Raw genomic sequence first — 20,281 nt, 5'->3', positions numbered from 1 at the left:
CCCTTGTAAGTGACAGTTTTAAAATTACTGCCATAAGTATTCAAAGGTGTTTACCATACAAAACATTTTTCTCCCTTATCTACTCTATAGAAAAGTTAATTCTACACACTCCAGGGTTTTTTTTAAAGATATTAAATTGCCTTTGGCTTGAAACCTATAAAGTCCCTTTAAATTTCCTATTTTGACCTTTCAGAGGGAGATGAGGGTCAAAAGAGTGTGGTGTCTCACACCTCAGCATTCTACTCATCAGTCCTTAGGAAAGATTTATAGGAACTGCTGGAGGCAGCTTGTTTTGAATGGGCTACAGGCAGTACTTGCAGCTGGAAAAGAGATTTACTTGAACCTTTCCGGAGGAAATTGTCTGGTATCTAGGAGAAGATGTGGTTGGATATCCAGCAATATTCAGAAGGGTCCACTTAAGTGTAGTGAATTTGGCACAGCAGCAGAGTGCTGGAGGGAGGGGCCTTTTTTAGTTCAAGAGGAGTGATGCTTGTGTATATGCTAGGAGACAGCAGTAATTTTTAGTGGAAAAAAAAGTTCTTATCTGAGCATGATTTGAAAGGGAATGGAGGCATTCAGCCATTGAAGAAGTCTCAAAATCCAGAATAAAAAGTCTTTACTGACACAAACAGTGCTATGGAGATGTTGCAATCAGTTATGTTACACTAAAGAGACTTTAAAAATTGGAGTTTGTTTGTCTCTATTGTTTTCAGTAACGGTACCACTGAGACGAAGAGCTCTGTGACACATAGGCAGGAGCTGTCACCTCCATGTCACTGCTTGGCAGTGTTAGACTGATAGTTCACATGAAATGAATTTGATTGCATTTTAGAAAACAGGAGCAGAACTGCATTAGAAGACAGTCACAACAGTATCGTCCTCAAACACTGAGAGAAGCTTTTCTCACCTTTAAGTCAAGGTTAAGGCATGGCAATGTTAGCTAAAAAAAATCTGCATGTGCAAGTTCAGTGCCTAGTTTAAACCATAAATTCCCTTGTACATTATTGCTGATCTGACTGCAGCTTCCACCAATTTTCAAGCCTGTGTTTCTCTTTTGGCTGCTATGATCATGAGATTTTTATGATTTAGAAAAATGAGACGTATAAAGCCCTCCAAGTTCTTCACCATGACAGAATTTTTTCTACATGCTTTCTTGCACTGATCAGTGTTATGGACAGTACCTGTTCAGCACCCATAACTCTGGTATCAACTGAGGTGTAGGTATATCACTGGAAGCAGGAGTTGGACTGATTTACAGTTTCCATATTTTCTTATCTGACATTAATCTCAAACTTGAAACACTTTAGCTTTAGTTTAGTCAAGTCTTTTTTGTTTAGTCAAGTCTTTTGCAGAGGTGTGACATAGCTAGCAGAAAAAACACAACTAATGCTGAAAGCATTCAAATAACAAGAACAGTAAGCCTGAGGTCAAGGACTGAAAGCCACCATCAGTCAGGGGGTTTCTGCAGCTTTTCAGGGGAGGGCAAAATGCAGATAAAGTTCAGCGCAGTTCACAGTGTTCAAGCTGAAGCTTTGAGGCTAAGCATAGCTTTAACATTTGCCTCTTTGTGTAAAGCTGTCAAGATACTCTCTTTAATTTTAATATGATGGTATGTTTGTGAAATAGTACAGAGCACACTTATTTCAGAGTCCCAGTGAGAAAATAGATGAAAAACTTACTGACTTTTTAGGTAAAGCATGTGATAGAAAAGCTGGATGAGACAAAAGTTATTTGTCAGATGTCTTTGAGCAGAGTCATTTACTGGCATGATGCCTCCGTTTTCTTCTTTCCATAACAATTTGAAAGCAACAACTACTTCTTGAGCATATTTAAGCTCAAATTCATTATAGTGTTTAAATTGTTCTGCCATAAACACAAAAAACGACTAAAGACTGTATAGTGATAGCAGTAGTTAAATAGAACATGGGCTGTCAAAGGAAGAGGACCTGGAAAGCTGGTGTTTTCTTCCAGTATAAATTTCTCAGTTCTGTGATGTGTAAGAAGGAGCAATTGCCTATCAGAGAAAAAAAAATGAAGAAAGGAATAACAGTATTTCAGAAGGGAAATTGAGCCGATTGATAGCTTCCTTCCACCCCAAATGTTTGAGACTCCTCTACGTTTATCAGTTTCATTCACTGACATTGCACTGGGAAATTAAAATACAGTTTCCCCCTCGTAGTCAAGGATTGCTGCAGGATCAGAGCATCTTTCTCGTGGAGAGAAGCCCATTGCTCGGTGTCAGAGCCCCCTCTTCTGGTCGACTGAGGGGTAGCATCGGATTTACACAGATTGAAGTGCTGACTCGCTTTTTCAGCCCCAGAGACTGAAACCAGAACGGGATGAGAGAGATGGGAAACAGGGGAACGTTTGTTAATATTAGCTGAATTTCCTATGATGTAGTGCTAAAAGCCCCACTGCTGCTCAGTGTTAGAAACTTACCTTCACCTTCAGAAACAGTTTCAGGTATGCTGCATTGATCTGTTCTTTTGCCACTGAACTGGAGGGAAAAAAAGTGATCTAAAGTATCCTACCAGGAATAAATTACAAAAAGTAAGAACTAAAGCTGATGATTGGAGAGGAATTCTTTACAATAAGTCATGCAGCTGTTCGCTTTCCATTTTATCCCTTTCCCACCAAACTGAGCAAAATAAACTATCTTAAATATAATCTCAAAATGGTAAACTGGCACTGCTGGGTTCCTAAGGAGTTCTTGTGCTGAGTTAGCAGCACACTGGTGTTCCAGCTAGAAACTGTTTGAGCAGTGAGAGCACCATCCATGTCATAAAAGTGAGTGAAATCTTGGTGGTGGTCCTATAATTTTCCCTTACCCTAACGTTAGTGTCCACTGACACCAAAACTATGCAAATACATTAGAACTAAGGAACTATCTGGCATTCCTGCTATTAGCAGTTGAAATTTCATATGTTATAATCAGATTTTCTTGCATGTCCTGTTATTGTGAGGTTTAAAAAGGAAACACAGTTAACTTAGATGAAAGTCCCAGAATTTTCAGGGTAACAAACAACTGTAACTCTGCCTCTGACATATCCTCCTTTTTTTTTTATTGCTTATGTATTATTGGTGGGTTTTTTTAACAGTTCCTTTGTCCCTCTCTGCTAGCATCTAAAACTCATTTCCACAAGTGCTGACCTAAATGAAGAACATGGCCTTGTGTGTTTGTACCTCTTTTACAACATATTTTTAAAGAGAATCCTGTTTTCTGTTTTGTTAAATGATACTTGGAAGCCTGCAGTAAGCCACTTAAAGGTTATTTGTTTGCTGTTTTCTGTATCAGAGTATAATAACTGAAGTATGTAATGCAAATGTACTTATTTAAAAAGGCATAGTCTGAAGAATACTTTCAGGATTAGCTGTTCCAACAGCCTCAGGCTGCTTAATGACAGCTAAAATCTCTTCCTGTTTATTACTAAGGAAAATGTTCTCAGTTCATTTTATCTGCCTTACATTTTTGATTCGAAACATTTTAAATTTAATGTTATGATTAATTGTATCTTTAGACCTTAAGGGGGTTTTGCAATTAGTTTTAATTAATCAGTCCATGTTAGCTTTCTTTTTTCAAATGTAATTTTCCTTATGCAATTTAGAAAAAATTCAACAGCAGATTACAAAATATTACTCTTTTCAGGGCACCTTGGTGTGAAAATCAGTAAATTTAATTAGCAATAACCAATACTAGTAATAAAAGAATAAAATCAGAAGCCAAACTAGTCTCAGGCCTGTTTCCTGCAAAGCTGTGAGAGGGAAGTGTGCAAGATGTTAAAAATGGCAATTGAAGCAGTGCCAGCCCAAATGAGGCAAAATGTCCCTGCAAGCCATTGCCTGCTTCTATACTGGCTTTCGTTGAGGGCAAATTGTGAGCATCATCTCTTCTTTAGGGTAGCATACCCTGCCAGACCCCTGTCCCCCAGAGCTGCACAGCAAGGTGCTACCACTGTTACTGGTGGGCCTCTTAAGTGTGAACATCAAGTTGTGTATGCTACTTAAGGCTGCAGCATATTTAGGTCCAGAGGGAGAGGATGAAGTATTCTTTTCCTGTAGCAAAACCAATGTAGCCCATGTTAAGTTGTAGCCCAGATCTCGTTTAGTTTATCTGCAAATTGATATTATGGCTCTGGAGAAATCTGTAAGTTGCCAAACATACAAATAATCTGTTGGGTACCTTAGCTATACATAAATATTTTATTCAAAGCACATAATTACAGAGAAACAAAAAATAAGAATAAAACTACCTCTGAAGATATATAGTTTACTGACAGTACAAATATAAAATGCTCATCTGAAAGTGAATTTTTTTAATTGCTCTTGGATAAAATTGTTCATATTGCACCTAGGCAGACTTCCAAAAAATGGTCTCTGCATACTGCCAGTAGCTGGAAGGAAAGGGATTTCACTAAGCTGCATTGATAACAAATAATTTATGAAACTGAAGTATAGTACTGCATTTTTCCATGATGAGGGTTTGGTAGACTGTTTCTAATTTGAGCATCAGCACAGATGTCTATGGGTATATAGCTATTTTAGCAGAGATTCGTGTAAGCTCAACTAAGACAATGCATCCTGATGTCCTACTTAGGAATATTATCTGTGACATGACTACAGGATCGTTCACTCGTCATCTGCATACTCATGCACGTGTTCCTTCCACTGGAAATTATACAGAATAGAAGCATCCTATCTGTTGAGCAGTACCTGTTCTCTAGTCCTGTTGGTCTATCTGCTAACCATGCTGCATGGCCTAATTAGCATGAACCAGAGCCTACAAATGCAATGCAATGTGTGGGCTTCTGTAACTTCAAGTGTACTCATGGAAAACAGAATGCTGTGGTTTAGAGTCATTATGGTTTTGTAAGAATGGTATTGACTTTAATGTTTGTATATTGTCTCAAATGATTCTGACCTCTTTTTAAGAATTCCTAATTAGCCTAGAAATTAATAGACAGTGTTGCCTTTACATAAAAGTATTGCTATGATGTTGACCAGTAGCAAATGCTTTTAATTTTAAGCTTTATTTGTTGATTTCAACTAAAACCCAGTTTAAAAAAAAATGCCTGAGTATGTTTTGCTTTTCTTATTTTGAAACAATGCATTTCTGATTTTGAAAATCTTCCCTTTAAGGTTGAATGCTTTGGTCCCAATCTATTTAATGCAAGTTTATCAATATATTTAGAAAGCAGTAACTGCAGATATGTTATGTTTGCATGTGTTCTATTATTGCTCTTTTCTTTTTTTTCTTTTCTTGGCCTGCATGTTTGCTACTACAGGAGCCTGCTTGGGAAATCAATGGCAACAGAGCAACCTTCAGTCCTCTAACTAACACGGCGACTGGGCCTATGGGTAGTATTTTAGCAACCAATGGAACGTGTTCAGGCTACTTCAACAAGCAAGAGATCAGCTTTTCAAATAGTTCTTCCTACTTAAAGACTACCACAGTTAGATCTTCCATGTCCTCTCAGTCTGTGACTCCTGACATGTCACCTGCAAAAAGTAATCTAGGTTCAAAACCAAGCCCAGTATTGAGTGGTGGCACTAGTGCTGTGAGCCCCTCAAGGCAGTATAACAACCCTATTGGCCTTTACTCAGCAGAGACTCTAAGGGAAATGGCTGAGATGCATAAATTAAGTCTCAACCGAAGGGCTTCGGAAGGTGGACTTCCTAGAGGGTAGGTAACATGGTAAAATATTTAATATTTCAATAAGTAAGAAATATGCTGGAAAATTCATGTAATAGTACCTACCCCGTTGTGCATTTTACTGTTGTTGATGATTAAGGTCTGGAACAATCATTAGATTTTCCAGTACCCCACAAAACATACACAGGACTATTACAGAATAACTCTCATTCTTTTGGTATCTGCATCACAATATGGATTGGCAATAGCCACCAGAGCATTAGGAACACTGTGACTGAATCAGCTTTGATCAATCTGGCATTTAGCAGTTTAATGCATGTAGTAGTCTCATAGAACCAACTATCACTGTTGGTCGTTACAGAAGCTGCTATAAACCAGAACTGATTTTTGGTGCTTTTCTATAAGAGGAGTTGCTTTAAACAGCAAATCTATCGTGCTAGTCTATGGGAGTGTCTCACTACAATTCCTGCTTTTTCTGTGCAAAATGAGTCTAAACTGCAGTATTTTGAATCCTTAGTTTGAACGTTGCCTTTCTCACATCCATTAGCTTTGCTCTTAACTTGTGTGTAACAAGGAATGATCTCTAGGTACAATCCAGATAGCTTGATCCCATGGTGTAAAGGTTTTCAGTGTCACTGTATCACTGTTGTAATAGTTTGTCAACTGAGGGGCTTAGACTACAGTACTTGAGGAAAAATCAATGAGAAACAGGCTTTCCTATTGTTGTTTTTGTTTGCCTTCACTTACTATTTTGCAAACAAGTCTCTGATTTGTTTATTTCAAATGAAGATAAGTTTCTTATTGGGAATATGAGAAAAAAAAGTGTACTTTCAACACTTGGCTACATGAGGAAAATTAGAAAATTCAGAGAATCCCCTCAAGGTCTGATAGCAAGTGCATATTTTCAAGTACTTTATAAACAGTTGCAAAAGCTCTTTGCAAGAGCAAAATGAAAGGTTTTCAAGTTGTAGCAAAGTAAAGATGTTTTACCATTGTAAAAGAATTTATACTTGCTCTAGATGAATCAAGCAGTTTAAATGATTCATTGCTGCTCTCTTGAGCACTTTGCCTTGGCAATCCTAATTAACTTGTTTGAAAAATACCTGTCCTCCCTTCTCATACTGGATAATTAAGAAAGACAATCAGCATTTAAAAGAAAATAATTCTAATTAGTAAGCAAGATCAGCAAAGTAAACCTCAGAATGCTTCTCTCAACAATTTTCTCAAGGAAAACTAACCCTTGTCTCACTGCAATGCTCTGAGTTTCCTTGAAGCGTACCTCGCTGTCTTCCTCCCATTATCTTCACAAGCCTCCTTAACATCTGCAAGGGTGAGAGGGAAGGGGCTGTATTTTGAATGGCTCAGCATTCTGATCATTTCCTGCTTATCAAAATAATGCAGCTGCATCCCTCACTTACCATCAGTTATATTAATTCCAGAGTGCACTGTGATAGGACTACATAACATGACAGTGATGTTGGGGTGCAAAAGAGGTGTACCTGCGGAAGACACTACCTTACAGCAACCACCTGAGATTTTTTTTTTTCTTTCCTTTTTTCTAGTTAAAACAAAATTCTAGGGAATTGCTATCTGCTTGCAATATCTGTAGCACTGATGAACAAGAAGTCATCTATGTGTTCTGTCCAAAAAAATCAGTCTTTATCCTGCAGCCCAGGAGCAATCTCAAAAAATGAAAGAGCCTGGAGCTGCTAAGTACATATTGTCTCTTTAGGTAATTTCTCTGAGATGTAGAGAACTCTACATCTTCTGTTTAAGTGCATAGAAAAGTCAGACTTCAATAATCTCATCATTACCACTCCCACTGAAGTGAGAGAGATCTTCCCTGCTGCCCTGTAGTGACAGTAACATGGAACCTGGGACTTGATATCTCCAAGGCAGTCTTGATCTTATGACTATGTGCATAAGCAAGCACTGTGAGGTCTGCAGTATCAGCTCTAAGCTTCATTGTGGAAGTTCTTGTCACAGTATCACAGTATCATCAGGGTTGGAAGAGACCTCACAGATCATCAAGTCCAACCCTTTACCACAGAGCTCAAGGCTAGACCATGGCACCAAGTGCCATGTCCAATCCTGCCTTGAACAGCCCCAGGGATGGCGACTCCACCACCTCCCCAGGCAGCCCATTCCAGTGTCCAATGACTCTCTCAGTGAAGAACTTTCTCCTCACCTTGAGCCTAAATTTCCCCTGGTGCAGCCTGAGGCTGTGTCCTCTTGTTCTGGAGCTGGCCACCTGAGAGAAGAGAGCAACCTCCTCCTGGCCACAACCACCCTTCAGGTAGTTGTAGACAGCAATAAGGTCACCCCTGAGCCTCCTTGTCTTACAGTACAACAGGAAATGCTGTGTAAAGATTGTGAAATTTGGTACTACAAAAACAGTGACTTGATTACACATTCACCAGCATGCACTTATCATTATGGTTAAAAAAAAATAATGTTTGGGGGTTGATCTTAAGGCGTATTTTATATTTCAGTTTGGTGTCCTTTTTACCAAACCATTTAAACTTAATTGTGTGAATTACTGTCAGAAGTTTAGCTAAACCCTGTGGAGAATCCCATCAGAGAACTAAACCTGATTTTATATTATTTCTTTGATATGCAGAAAATAACAAAACATCTGTTTCTTTGATATGCTTTTACATTAAAGCTTTAGCACTTTAGCCTAGGGCAAAGAACAGAGGTGGCCTGCTGAAAGTGTGGACCTTGATGTACCAAAAGCTCTGGAAAGGGGAGTATTTCTAAGTATGAAGAGTGAGTTGTAGCTTATAATATGTGGCTCTTTTTCATTCCAGTGTAAGTTATTTTTCACTTTGTAGTTCCAGGGCAGTAAATACCTGTTCCACAAGTACATGCCAAATGGCTTAGGTTACCAACTTTCTACTCCATGACCTCTGTGAGCAGCAGGTTGAGTGTTTCATATATATCCATATTTAGAATCAAGCTAAAATCATGTGTGGCCCTTAACTAGAAAGAATTTTCTCATCAGGTACTAATCATAAGATGAAATAGATTTACTCTTTTTGAAGGAAGCTGTAGTAGCTTCCTCACATCTAAAAATGCTTGCTGAGAAGTGTGGCTGCTGATCTCTTAGTGTATGCCCATATTTTTTTTAATTTGAATGCATTTTATATGAAAATAAGTTATTACTCTAATGAAGGTGTATTTTTGGGACACTAGTTCTGCCTTTAGAATATCACTTTATATCTAAGGCAGAAGCCTGGATTAGAAGATTAAAGGAGGCATTAGAGTCCACTTCAGAAAATGATACTATTACACTGTGTTTCATTGTAAATGAGTGCCCAGCTGTCCTGCACATAGCTAAAATTGATATAGGATCACTGATGTGCTTAAAGGCTACAGCATGTTCCTAATATATCTCTACTGGTTCCTGTAACAGACTGATATGTTTGGCTTAATGTAGGGTTTATAAACTTAGAAGAATATTCTTGAATCCAAGAGTCTGAAGGATACTAGCTGCTGAAGGGGGTCTGTGATTGCTTTTTCCATGGAAGTGCAGAAGTGCAAAGCCTTCACTGCATCTTTGGCTTATTAGGATGTTTTTATATCACGAAGAAGACACCAGGATGAGCCAATGCAAACGGACTGTATGTAAAAAGAAGCAGTAATAGCCAAGGTTCTGCGAGGCAGAAGCAGAAGACAAATCCACTTTGTCATTATAACAGTATGACATTGCTTTCAAGTATTTTGTATCAATTCCAGATCCAAGAATATTACAGCAGCAAGTTGGAAGATTCAGTGCCCAGTTCTGTCAGCAGCATTTTGTGCAGCTAAATAAGAAGAAATATTTGACAACTGATACTGGACTGTCTTCATTTTTATTTTGTGCAAAATATATTCTTAGGTGAAAAGCAATGAATCATAAGAACAAAGTAAAGGTATTCCAAGTTGTGAATGAGCCAGGCTAAAATAAGTGTCATAGCAAATTAATGCTGTTCACCCAACCAAAAGGAAAAACTGTCAGCAAATAATACAGCATTCTAGTTTGAGCACACTATCTGTTCATCAGTCCCAAATTTGGCCCAATCAAGGCCTACCCTGAGTTTTGTATTGAGTTTCTTCAGAATTAGAGTGCAAGCTTCTGTCACTTCTTGTTTATGCAGTGAAGAAGGGTGTAGCATGATCAGTGTTTATTTTCATACTGTGTGCATGCCGTGTGGAATACAATATCCTGACATGGGTATCCAAAGAAACCACATAATGCATGGATGTGCCTATTTCACATGGAGTAAATTAGAAATTACTATTTTGAAATTAATTGGCTTACACCGTTGTTGGCATAATGTAGGTACAGTCAGATTGAGGCCAATAGTTTGTTAAATCCAAAGGAATTTCCCTTAGTTTTAGTTTGAAAACGTCTACCAATATATTCCTTGGATGTACTACAGCATGTAAAAGACCAAAAAGTCAATCATGTAACACTAGTTCTGAGGACAACCTGAGGAGAACAAATTTCATTCTTGAGTATCTGAGTTGCAGAGATTATATTCTTTCCTCATTTGCTATTTTCAGGTGAGAATATACTCTGTAAATGCTTCTTTCTTCCCTCTTCTTCCTCTCGCTGTACTCTTGGGTAGCAGTACCTTTAGGGGTGCACAGCAGTAAAATTCTGTGGAAGGGTCAGCCATGGTACCCTGCTAAGTACCAGTGGATCAATTGTAATTCCTTTTTTTTTCTTCCTTAATCATGTTGAGGGATTCAGGCATACGTTTACTTGTTGTTCTTATTTGAAATGGTCTGAAAGAAGATGTAGTAAGCCTTTATAGATACCTTTTGCCCTTTGCACTCTAAAAACCATTGACTCTTTTTGAGTGGTTGGTTTTGATGTTGTTTGTTCTCTTTCTCCTCTTTTAGGTTGTAACCAACACTGCTGCCAAGTTAGTATCGCTTCTATATAGTGCCAAGTATTTGTGTTATGCTGTATGTGTGAAGATTTGTTTTCTGGGGTAGCATGATCCCTTGTGTTCCTGCTGTGTCTGCTTGCAAGTGGAAGTACTTCTAAAAAGATCTTACTGGTATGGCAAGCATCATGGGCTGCCACTGGTGTCCAGTGGTGCTGCCTTCTAAGCACAAAACGTGTTCAGCATTTCTTGGTGGTGTTCTAATGCTGTAAATGGAGTCAGCTTCTGAGCTTGCTCAGTTCTTGCAAATGCTTTGAGATTTTTTTTGTCTCTACAGTCCAGGTTTAATTCCTCTTAACTCTTCAAGTAGTTTGCCTTACTAAACATATTCCCAAACAAGATGCAACTATTGATTTGTAAATGTAGCTGATCTGCTTTATTTAGTGAAGTTCACAGAATCCTCAGCTTTGATCTTTGGTTTTTCTAACAGTAGAGGATTGTCTCTAAATTCTTAATTTCTGTCTCTGAAATTAATGTTGTCTAGAAATTGCTGGAGAGACTTTAAGTTCAATGTAAAATAAATAATTATATTAGTTAAATGTCAAAATTAAACTGATGAGAGAGGGTAAGAAGTAGTAGAATACTTACAATGGCAATAATTTACACTGATGTGGCATTCTCTCTTGATTTTAATGAGGTGTGGGTGCAAGGTCATGCAAATAATGTAATTCTTCTGGAGTGATGAAAATTATAGCCAGCTTCCATTGACAACTATTCTGTTACAACTATCTTGATTAGCATAAGTCACATTATAGAGGAAGGTTAGTCTTGTTTGCTTTGAGGTTTGTTTTACCTGATCCTTTCCCAGCTTGGTTTAAAAAAACACTAATGTTGTAGAGGTGCTCCAACTTTCTTTAGGGTCTGACCTCTGCCACTTTATTTTGGAGCACAGCACCCTCTACAAGCACTAACATCTGCATTTACTTTTGGAGTTACAAAGAACACTGCAGTTGAAAATCTGTAGTCCTTTCTGTTGTTTTGGGGAGAATTCTGTTAACTTTAGGGAAGGTTTTGCCTTGCTGTGTGAAATGTGACTAAAACTTCCTGAAGATCCCACTGAAACTGTTCAAATACAAGTGGAAGCACAGATCCATTAGGGCTTTTGAGGCTAGGATTAGTGGCTTTTTTAATTGGAATTGATTGTGGAAACCAACTGGTTTGAATTTTACTCTTTAGAGGTGGCATATTTAACCTGTGTCTTTCCGTTCACACAGTCTTCTCAGATCTTGGGTTTCAAATCTCTTCCATGATTGTGAAAGTGTGGGGGAAAGAGAACACTAAACTCAAGGTCTTGAGGACATGTGTACCCCTAATTGTTCACATGATCATTTAGGGTATTAAAGAGAAGAGATACCATTGCTCAAGTAAAGCATGTGCATGCTAAGTCAAGCAGTTAACCTGCACCCCTCTACATATCACCCTTCAACAGGTGACCTTGGTGTAATAATGGTAATAATAATGCTGTTGTGGTTGGTGAATAGTTAATGGTGGACATTTGCAGTGTGAAAATGTCTTTGTAAAATTATGGGTTTTATTTTTTTAATGCATAATGCAGTTTCCTAATTCCCTCCCTTATACTGTTGTTGCCTGTAATGAAGAGGCTGATGCTGTAATACAGCATGTGCATGTTTATGTCTCTGTTCCTTGAGCATGTGGCTGTTAATGTTATAGCAAGTATTTTGAATGACATCTGTCTCTCTTACTGTCTGTCTTCATTCAGGGCATCCCACCAAATACAAGGCTGAAAATGTAGTGGAATACCTTGGTTACATTCAGAGGTAATCTGAATGTAATCAGGTACATCAACTTTGATACTCTCTGGAAGATTAAGTCACATTACTGCCAACTTTACTTAATTTTCACCTTTTCCACCATGCCACATTTAGGGTTGAAATTTAACACTCAAGCACCCTCTGTGGCCAGTGCATGGCAGTCAGGCGCACTTAGTCCCTTGCCAACCAGAGATGATATTGTTCAGTCTTGTGAAATAATCCAGCAAAATGATTATTTTTATATGATAAAGGGAAATTGTTCCAATCAAACAGGATTACATTTTCCAGAACTTCTTCTGGGGAGGAGATACATCCATTTCCAACTTTTGGGCTGAGTTCCAAATGAATCCTTTGTGAAATAACAGTTATTTCCCAAAGGAAAGAATTCTCAGTTTGGTTTGGTGAGTATACAGAATCTATAGTGCTGGCATGCTCCTGCTGCTGGCAGAGTGGGACTAGCAAACTAGAGATCCATCTTGATCTCCCATAGGTTAAAGAGCACCTGCTTTAGTGACTGACAGCTGAGGTGCTGCTTGCCCATTGAAACTCCACATAATACTCACTCCTAATTATGGGACTATAGCAATGTACAAGGTGATGCTACATAGAAACCATGTGCTCCTTAGCTCAAGTTTGACATGAAACTGACTTGTTCTGTTGCAATGGGAGCTTTGGTTAAGTTGCTCATGGCTCCCTTTCTCAAATAAAATCCTCCTAAGTGGAATCTCTGTAAAATAGAGCAGCTCCTCTGCCAAGTGCAGTTGTCCTGTTGATTGGAATGTAGGTTATTTTGATCCAAGGCTGTGCATTTCTCATGCTGTAACAACACTTAGAGCTGGCTGCAGAGAGATTTTTGGAATATTAATTTATTCTTTGCGAGGAAAGCTTTGATGACTTCAAGTTACAAGTACTTAATTTCACTATGGTTAATAATCCAGACAGAAAGAGATGGAACCTTCTAAATAATAGAGGGTCTGACATTCCCACTGCACTTTCTAGCACTTTGTGAGACCCTTCTGAAAGAAAGTATAGGTGCAACAAGTAAACAGGGAATTCTGTGCAGTATGTGTGCACATCTGTGGGCATGCATATATTTGTGTGTGCATATGCTTGTATGCACTTATCAGTGTACATGCATGTTAGAATAGAACTTTGATATGTGTATCACAAAGGCTTTAGGGATTTGTCATGATTCTTTATACAATGACAACTGTTTCAGCTATTTTTTTTCTCTTTACGCATCTGTGAGGCAACACAAAAACATAATCCATTAGTGCAGCCAGCTGCTAACTGTTACCTGTTAGTAATAACATCTCTTGTCCTCTGACTTCTGTGGCTTTTGTGGTGAAGTGCCCTGAGCAGACCTGTACACTCCTCTATTGGTGCTTTTTTCTCTTACATAACTGTCACGCCTTTCTCTTTTCTTCCCCTTTCCCTGATGAAACTCACTCTTGCATAACCCAGCAAGGAATTCACGGAGCGTTTCAACCCCAATGTCCTGAAGGACTCTGCCCTGTCTACACACAAACCCATTGAGGTGAAAGGCCTAGGCGGCAAGGCTACTATAATTCACGCCCAGTATAACACCCCAATCAGCATGTATTCCCAGGATGCTATCATGGATGCAATTGCAGGCCAGGCACAAGCCCAGGGTGGAGAATTTGCTAGGTAAGGCTATTTGCTTGTGTGGAATGCTCTTTGCTGCATGATACATCTAACAGTCCCCATGGGCATGACACAGCAGCTCTGCCTGGACTTTTTTTTTAGTATCTTAAATGTGAAAAGCATAAATGAGTCCTACATAGTGCCAAAAGAATTTGGGAGTTAAAAGGCTGGATAGTTAGAAAATATAACATGTCTTTTTTGGTATGCTTCCTAGGACTGGTAAACCCCACTAAAATGTATCTAGTGCTCTCTGTATGACCTTGGGTGGCTTTTCATTTGTGATGACTCTGCTTTGTAATAACCAGTATATTATCTGCTTAACTCAGAATGCAGAAGGGGAGGGCGAATTTTTATGGATACTTTGAAGAATGCAAAATATTTACTTAGTGTTGGCTACTGTTTTATTCTTCAGTATGGAATGTTGTGCTGTATTATCCCTATCCATAGTCTGCATATATGTCTTAGACATATCCTTTGGACAGGGGCAAAAGATGTTGAGTTTTAGTAATTCTGCTTTTCCAGTGCATGTTTCTGGTAATCTTATCCATGATAGTTGCAACCTAACTGTGCAATAGATTTAGCCAAGTTTGTCTCTTGGATAACTTTCTACCCCAAAAAGAACCTAAAAAGAACTTCTTTTCATGTGACACCAAAGCGTAGCAATAGTAACACACTTTAACATATCTGCTTTTCAATATACTAGCTGCAGGCTTGTTCAGAACATAGGTGTTTTGTGTGTTTGTTTGTGCAGCCTTTTACCAGCCATTTATTTTCTTTGTTTAATTTTTTCCCCCACTAATATAGTGCATCAGTATTATTCTTCTGTTGGTCACAACTCTCCCTAACGCCGAAACCCAAACAATGCCTTTAGTTGGTTTTGACCATGACTCAGTGCATCTCCACAGGTGTGACTAGACTCATATTTCCAATTAGCAAAATACAATGAAAGCAATTCATCCTATCTGTGTTCTTGATAGTGGTTCACATCTTTCATCTGCATGGATTGTATGAGACATTTTCTCATATGCTGGCATTTTCTACTAAATACTGTAGGGATTATGTAATGCAAATAGCAATGGTTTACAATTTTACCCATTTAAATGATCAGATAAATAGTTTCACGGCTGAGCATGTGGATCCTTTTCATTGTGTAAACAGCACATGAAAAGAGTCTGTCCAATGCAGTACCAGTCACAGCAGTGGCTCTGCTGGACTGGAAAAAAATGGTCTTTTCCTATCTGTGGAGGAGAGGAAAGTAAAATACCCTTTCTAGAAAATCCCACATAAAATGAGAGAATTCCGAGGAGTGCATCTAGAATGGAAAATCAGCACACCTTCCAGGAGGGTTAAGGATTTGGCCTAGTACATAGAATTGTGAAGTAAAGAATCTGAACAGTTAAAAAGGCTTGAATCACACACATCGTAAGGTGGGTTATGAGTTACATTAGTATGTACATTAATCTTGAAAAAGTCCAAGTGAAAGAATGCACACAGATAAAAAGTAGGTTTGTGTGGTCTGTTGAGTCACCAGTAGCAGCAAGAGTTGTGTTAAACACTGCTAGCTAAAGCTCTGTTTTCTGTTGTTTGGGGTTTTTTTGTTCTCTTTTTTGTTTGTTTGTTCTCATTTTGAACATGGAATCCACTGTCACATGGGTGGGTTTGAAATGAAATTATTGTAACATCACAGAATCATTAAGGCTGGACACATAGAATCATTAAGGTTGGACAAGACACTTAAGATCATCGAATCCATCTGTCAACCACCATGCCCACTAAACAATGTCTTTGCAGTGCCATATCTTCATGTTATTTGAATACTTCCAGGGATGGTGATTCCATCACTACCTTGACCAGTCTGTTGCAGTGCCTGACCACTTTTTCAATGAACAAAATTTTCCTAATATCCACCCTAAACCTCTCCTAGCATATCTTGAGGTCATTTCCCTTCATCCTATCACTGGTTACTTGCAAGTAGAGACTGACTCACACCTAAATACAACCTCCTTTGAAGTAGTTGTAGAGAGCAATGATGTCTCTCCTCAGCCTCCTTTTCTTCAGACTACACAACCTCAGCTCAATCAGCTGCTCCTCATAAGACTTACTCTTTAGACTCTTTACCAGCTTCATTGCCTTTCTCTGGACACACTCCAGCACATCTATGTCTTTCTTGTAATGAGGGACATTAGTTCTTTACCATTAATCCTTTTGTATCAGACAGTTCTAGTGGAACATTATTCTTTGTGGGCAACTCCATGACTATGTTCTCTCCTGTAATGTGGAAAAAAAAAAGGTTCTTCTTCAATGTCTGCTTTGTAAGATACTGTTTAAGGTTTTCTTTCATTTTGGAATATGATTATTAAGCCTAAAATTCACCTGACCCCAGAATAAATTGATGTTTCTGTTCCTTCTTGCAGTCAGATGAGAGGTTCTCATCAAATCTACTGCCGTGAGCTATAGCCTTTGTTGTAACTTTAAGAAACTCCTAACACTTAGTGACCAAAGAATTTTATCAGTTGATTGTTTTCTTACAATTAACACAGCATTTTCAATCTAGATATAAAGGCTAAGTTTCTGCTGATATAACAATGCTCTACCCCACTGACCGATATTGATTCAATTAAACCTGTAACTCATTTCCTTAAGGTGTTGCTTTGACCTCTGTGGTAATCTGAACTTTAATCTGCAATTGATGCTGAGGACATTCTTTAGTTTGTGTAGTTGATCAGTTCTGAGATAAGATTGTGCTTAAAGCAGAAATATTTGTATGAGAAGTTGGAAATATGAAAGCAGACCAAATTGTGTACTGATTAATTTTGCCATGGTTCTCTGCCTATAATTTGACCTCAGCACTTTATCATTCATCTCCAAGCTTTTCACTTTGTTACAGATATGTCCTGATAAGGTGTATGCAAGATGGTAAGCATACTCAGACTGCAAATCTAAAGGGCTTCTGATCTTTTTGGCAGAGAATAGGTGGAAACATTGCATACCACTTGTGTCAGTAATGAAGACTAGACAGGCTTAAGAGAAGAATTAGCTTTCCAGACTGACCATTTGAAATCAATGATGTTTTAACTTAAGTCAGTGAGATCAAGTTCATGTGCCTTAGAAGACAGCCTGCACATATTGGATCACCATCAAAAACACCAAGGAGAGCATGTAAATTATTTATACTGTTGTTATTCAGACTTCATGCTGGAACTTAAAGGTAGAAAAAAATTTGAATGCTTTTATTTTGTATCTTTTCTGCCATTTCTTTGTTTTGATTTTGCTATGCCATGAACCAAGAGTTGGTTGCAGTAAAAACCATGTGGTCAGTACGTTCCATGTACATTTGTCAGACCATTTCTGAAATGTTCTTTTGTTTAGCTGAATTCACAAGTCACAGAATAATAGAATGGCTTAGTTTGGAAGGGATCTCAGACATCATCTATTCCAGCCTCCCTGCCATGGGCAGAGATGCCTCTCAACTAGACTTGGCTGCTCAAGGCCTCATACAACCTCGCCTTGAACACTGTCTGGGAGGAGTCATTCACAAACTCCCTGGACAGCCTATTGCAGAGTCCTACCACCCGCCTAATGAAGAACTCCTTCCTAAAATCGAGTCTAAATCTACTCTCCTTCAGCTTAACATCATTCCCCCCTTGTCCTAGTGCTAGATGCCCTTGTGAAAAAATTCTCTCCAGTCTTCCTGTAGGATCCCTTCAGGTACTGGAAGGCATAAATCCAACAACTTTATTTTAACCTCCTAGAACAGGTTTTTTCAAAACAGTTTAGTAGTCTTAATATCTGAAGTTACAATATTTTGTAGGTCTGATGTACATCAGGGGTAGAACACTGCAGTGTTCCTAAGATTTTACTTACAATAACTACTTAGATCTGAATAGTGACATCAGGGAGTGATTCACCTGGTAAACCATAGTTTATAATGACCTCCAAAGGGGAAAAAAAAAATCACATTATTAGTTATTTGAGGTGGTTTGACTATTTTAAAGCTTGTTTTAATGTTAATAATGTGTGGCATGTATGACAATCTGAAAAATCTTTTTATTGAATCCTACTAAAATACCTTAGGCTATAATATGAAGAATGTTCCAAAGCTCTAACCCATTTGGAAGGAATTTTTTTTTTCAGTAACATTGATTTTAGAGTAACATGCTTAAAGATGCATTGTATTTGTGCACATACACACCCAGATGGGAAAAAAAAATCAAATTAAAGAGAGTTATAGCAGAGATATTGACATGGTTATGTGCATCTTTAGGCTATCTGTAAGAATCAGCTGTCACATTTAAGTTTATAAATTGCCCATAATCACTGATGTGCTCTATTTTACACTTCTGTGTTGAGTGGCTCACCTGTCCTAGTTACTCATCTAGAAAATAATTATGATATTGGGAAAAAAAAAAGGAAAAAGGCCTACTGTATTAAAGACAGAACTGGAAATATTCCAATGTATTGCATCAATTTAGTTCAATTTATTTGAGCATGTTTCACTCTGCTAGAGAAGGTTAATTCACCAAGCTCCATTTCCTGCCCTAATCATCTACCATAAGGATATTAATATGTCAAATTAATGCCATACATTGCTACTGTGAAATTCCTGGTGCAGCCTCTAGCATTTTTTAACTACCTTTGAGCTTATAGAATATCTGTACATAGGCTTTTTCAACTGCTTTTTTGTGTACTGGGCCAAATACAAGAACAAAGCATTCCAGCTAGGGGATTAGAACTAAGACATTAGAACTGGCTGTGTCTTGCACACTGCTGTTGCCACAGAGGTCTGTGATTGAAATCAGTAGTGCTATCTATCCCATGACTTATTATTCACACCAGTCTGCAGCTGTGACATTTGCAGACTTTTAAGTTTCAGCAGGATTAAAAAGCCTGGGAATATGGAGTTAACTGTTGGCCAAAACCAGGCCAGTTGCCAGTGACAGTAGTGAGGGCCAAGTACTGTGTGCTTAGTCAGTACTAAGACAGAGGCCTGAGATGCCTCTGGGAACTTGAAACTGGGTCACCTTTTGGGGAACTTTAACTGGATCCCTTAGAGCATAGAACTTTTCAGTGTAGCCAGGAGTGAGAAGTGTCAACAGAACACTCACAAGGGGGTTGCTGACTTAGAGATATTCTGCAATACCAAAACTGTTCCACACAACTATTATTCCTGCATGAAGTCAGCAGGAGGCAGAAGTTTCTACTGTGCTTACTTGCCTTCCTAGCAAGCCCTTCTGCCAACTATGAAGGGCCGGAAGAGGAAGACTACTGCTTTCTCTCTCCCATATTCCATCTACAGAAAGCCATGGTGCTAAGCTGTTCATTGGTGCACACAGGAGCAAAACTAGGAGGAGCCACTGATGGCACACTCTTCCCAAAATAAACAAGACCACATTATGCCTTCTATATATGTTAGTGTTTAGATATTGTAAAGATAGTGGTCTAGGAAACATGAGCTAAAAATAGAGCTGGAAAATGCTGCCTGCTCCTCCGGGACACCTTCCATGCTGAGAGACTTTTTAGCATAGCTTTCAAGTTTTGTGGCAGATCATAAACTGAAGAATCAGGGGTTTTCTCTAAGCTATGGTCCATCATGTAGGGGGTTGTGCTGAAACACACATAAGGAAAATCGCTGGGGTTTGTGCCCTGCTAGGTCCTTGAGAAAGTTTGCATACACTGAGGCTTATGAGGAATATCAGTACTTCTCCAACAAAAATAAACTGGGTACTTCTGGGCCCATAGCATACGTAAGCATGCATCATGTTTCTGAGTCTTACTTGAAGAACACATCTCATGATGTTTGTTAGTGCATATTTGTTAAAACAGTGTGTATTATGCAGCGCTGAAGGAGTCTGCAAGCTGGAAAATACTTATATTTAAGGCTCTACCTGGCAAGATTCCTCTCAAGCTTCCATATTAAATCCCAAACTTCTCTATAGATTTGCTCTACACAATATTGTCCTAGAGAATGCTGATTTTGAGCCTCAGCCAAGGAAGACTCTGCTATAGCAGATGACTGCTCCTGGAACTTAATAGCAGTGACTTAGCTGAACCAAATGACCCTTAGCTTTTAACAGAGGTGCTTCTCAGTTTTTGTGAAGTTGAGCATGCTGCTTGCAAAGCTCTATATGGAACAGCATGTTAAAGCTGTTACAATAAATCACTTGCTTCAAAAATAGACCTTGTATTTAGAGAAGTTGTGGAGCCAAGTTACTCCAAGCACACATCATCCTCTCAGTGTATATTTCTGCAGCTCTGTT

The 20,281-nt window shown here is 38.6% G+C and overlaps 1 protein-coding gene across 2 annotated transcripts in view; it reads left to right on the top strand.

Moving 5' to 3' along the window:
- The window catches only part of LDB3 (LIM domain binding 3), a 141,209-nt gene that overhangs the window by 63,107 nt on the left and 57,821 nt on the right, over window positions 1-20,281 (top strand). The window contains exons 5-6 of one of the 2 annotated variants that reach the window (XM_064145113.1): window positions 5,283-5,680; window positions 13,824-14,027. In XM_064145113.1, the coding sequence (XP_064001183.1) occupies window positions 5,283-5,680; window positions 13,824-14,027 (602 nt within the window). The remainder of the gene's footprint in view (window positions 1-5,282; window positions 5,681-13,823; window positions 14,028-20,281) is intronic. The other variant, XM_064145112.1, reaches the window with a different exon arrangement.

The sequence above is a fragment of the Pogoniulus pusillus genome, chromosome 6 (genome assembly GCF_015220805.1).
Source record: "Pogoniulus pusillus isolate bPogPus1 chromosome 6, bPogPus1.pri, whole genome shotgun sequence".
Taxonomy (NCBI): domain Eukaryota; kingdom Metazoa; phylum Chordata; class Aves; order Piciformes; family Lybiidae; genus Pogoniulus; species Pogoniulus pusillus.
This window is presented reverse-complemented; position numbering and strand designations above follow the sequence as displayed.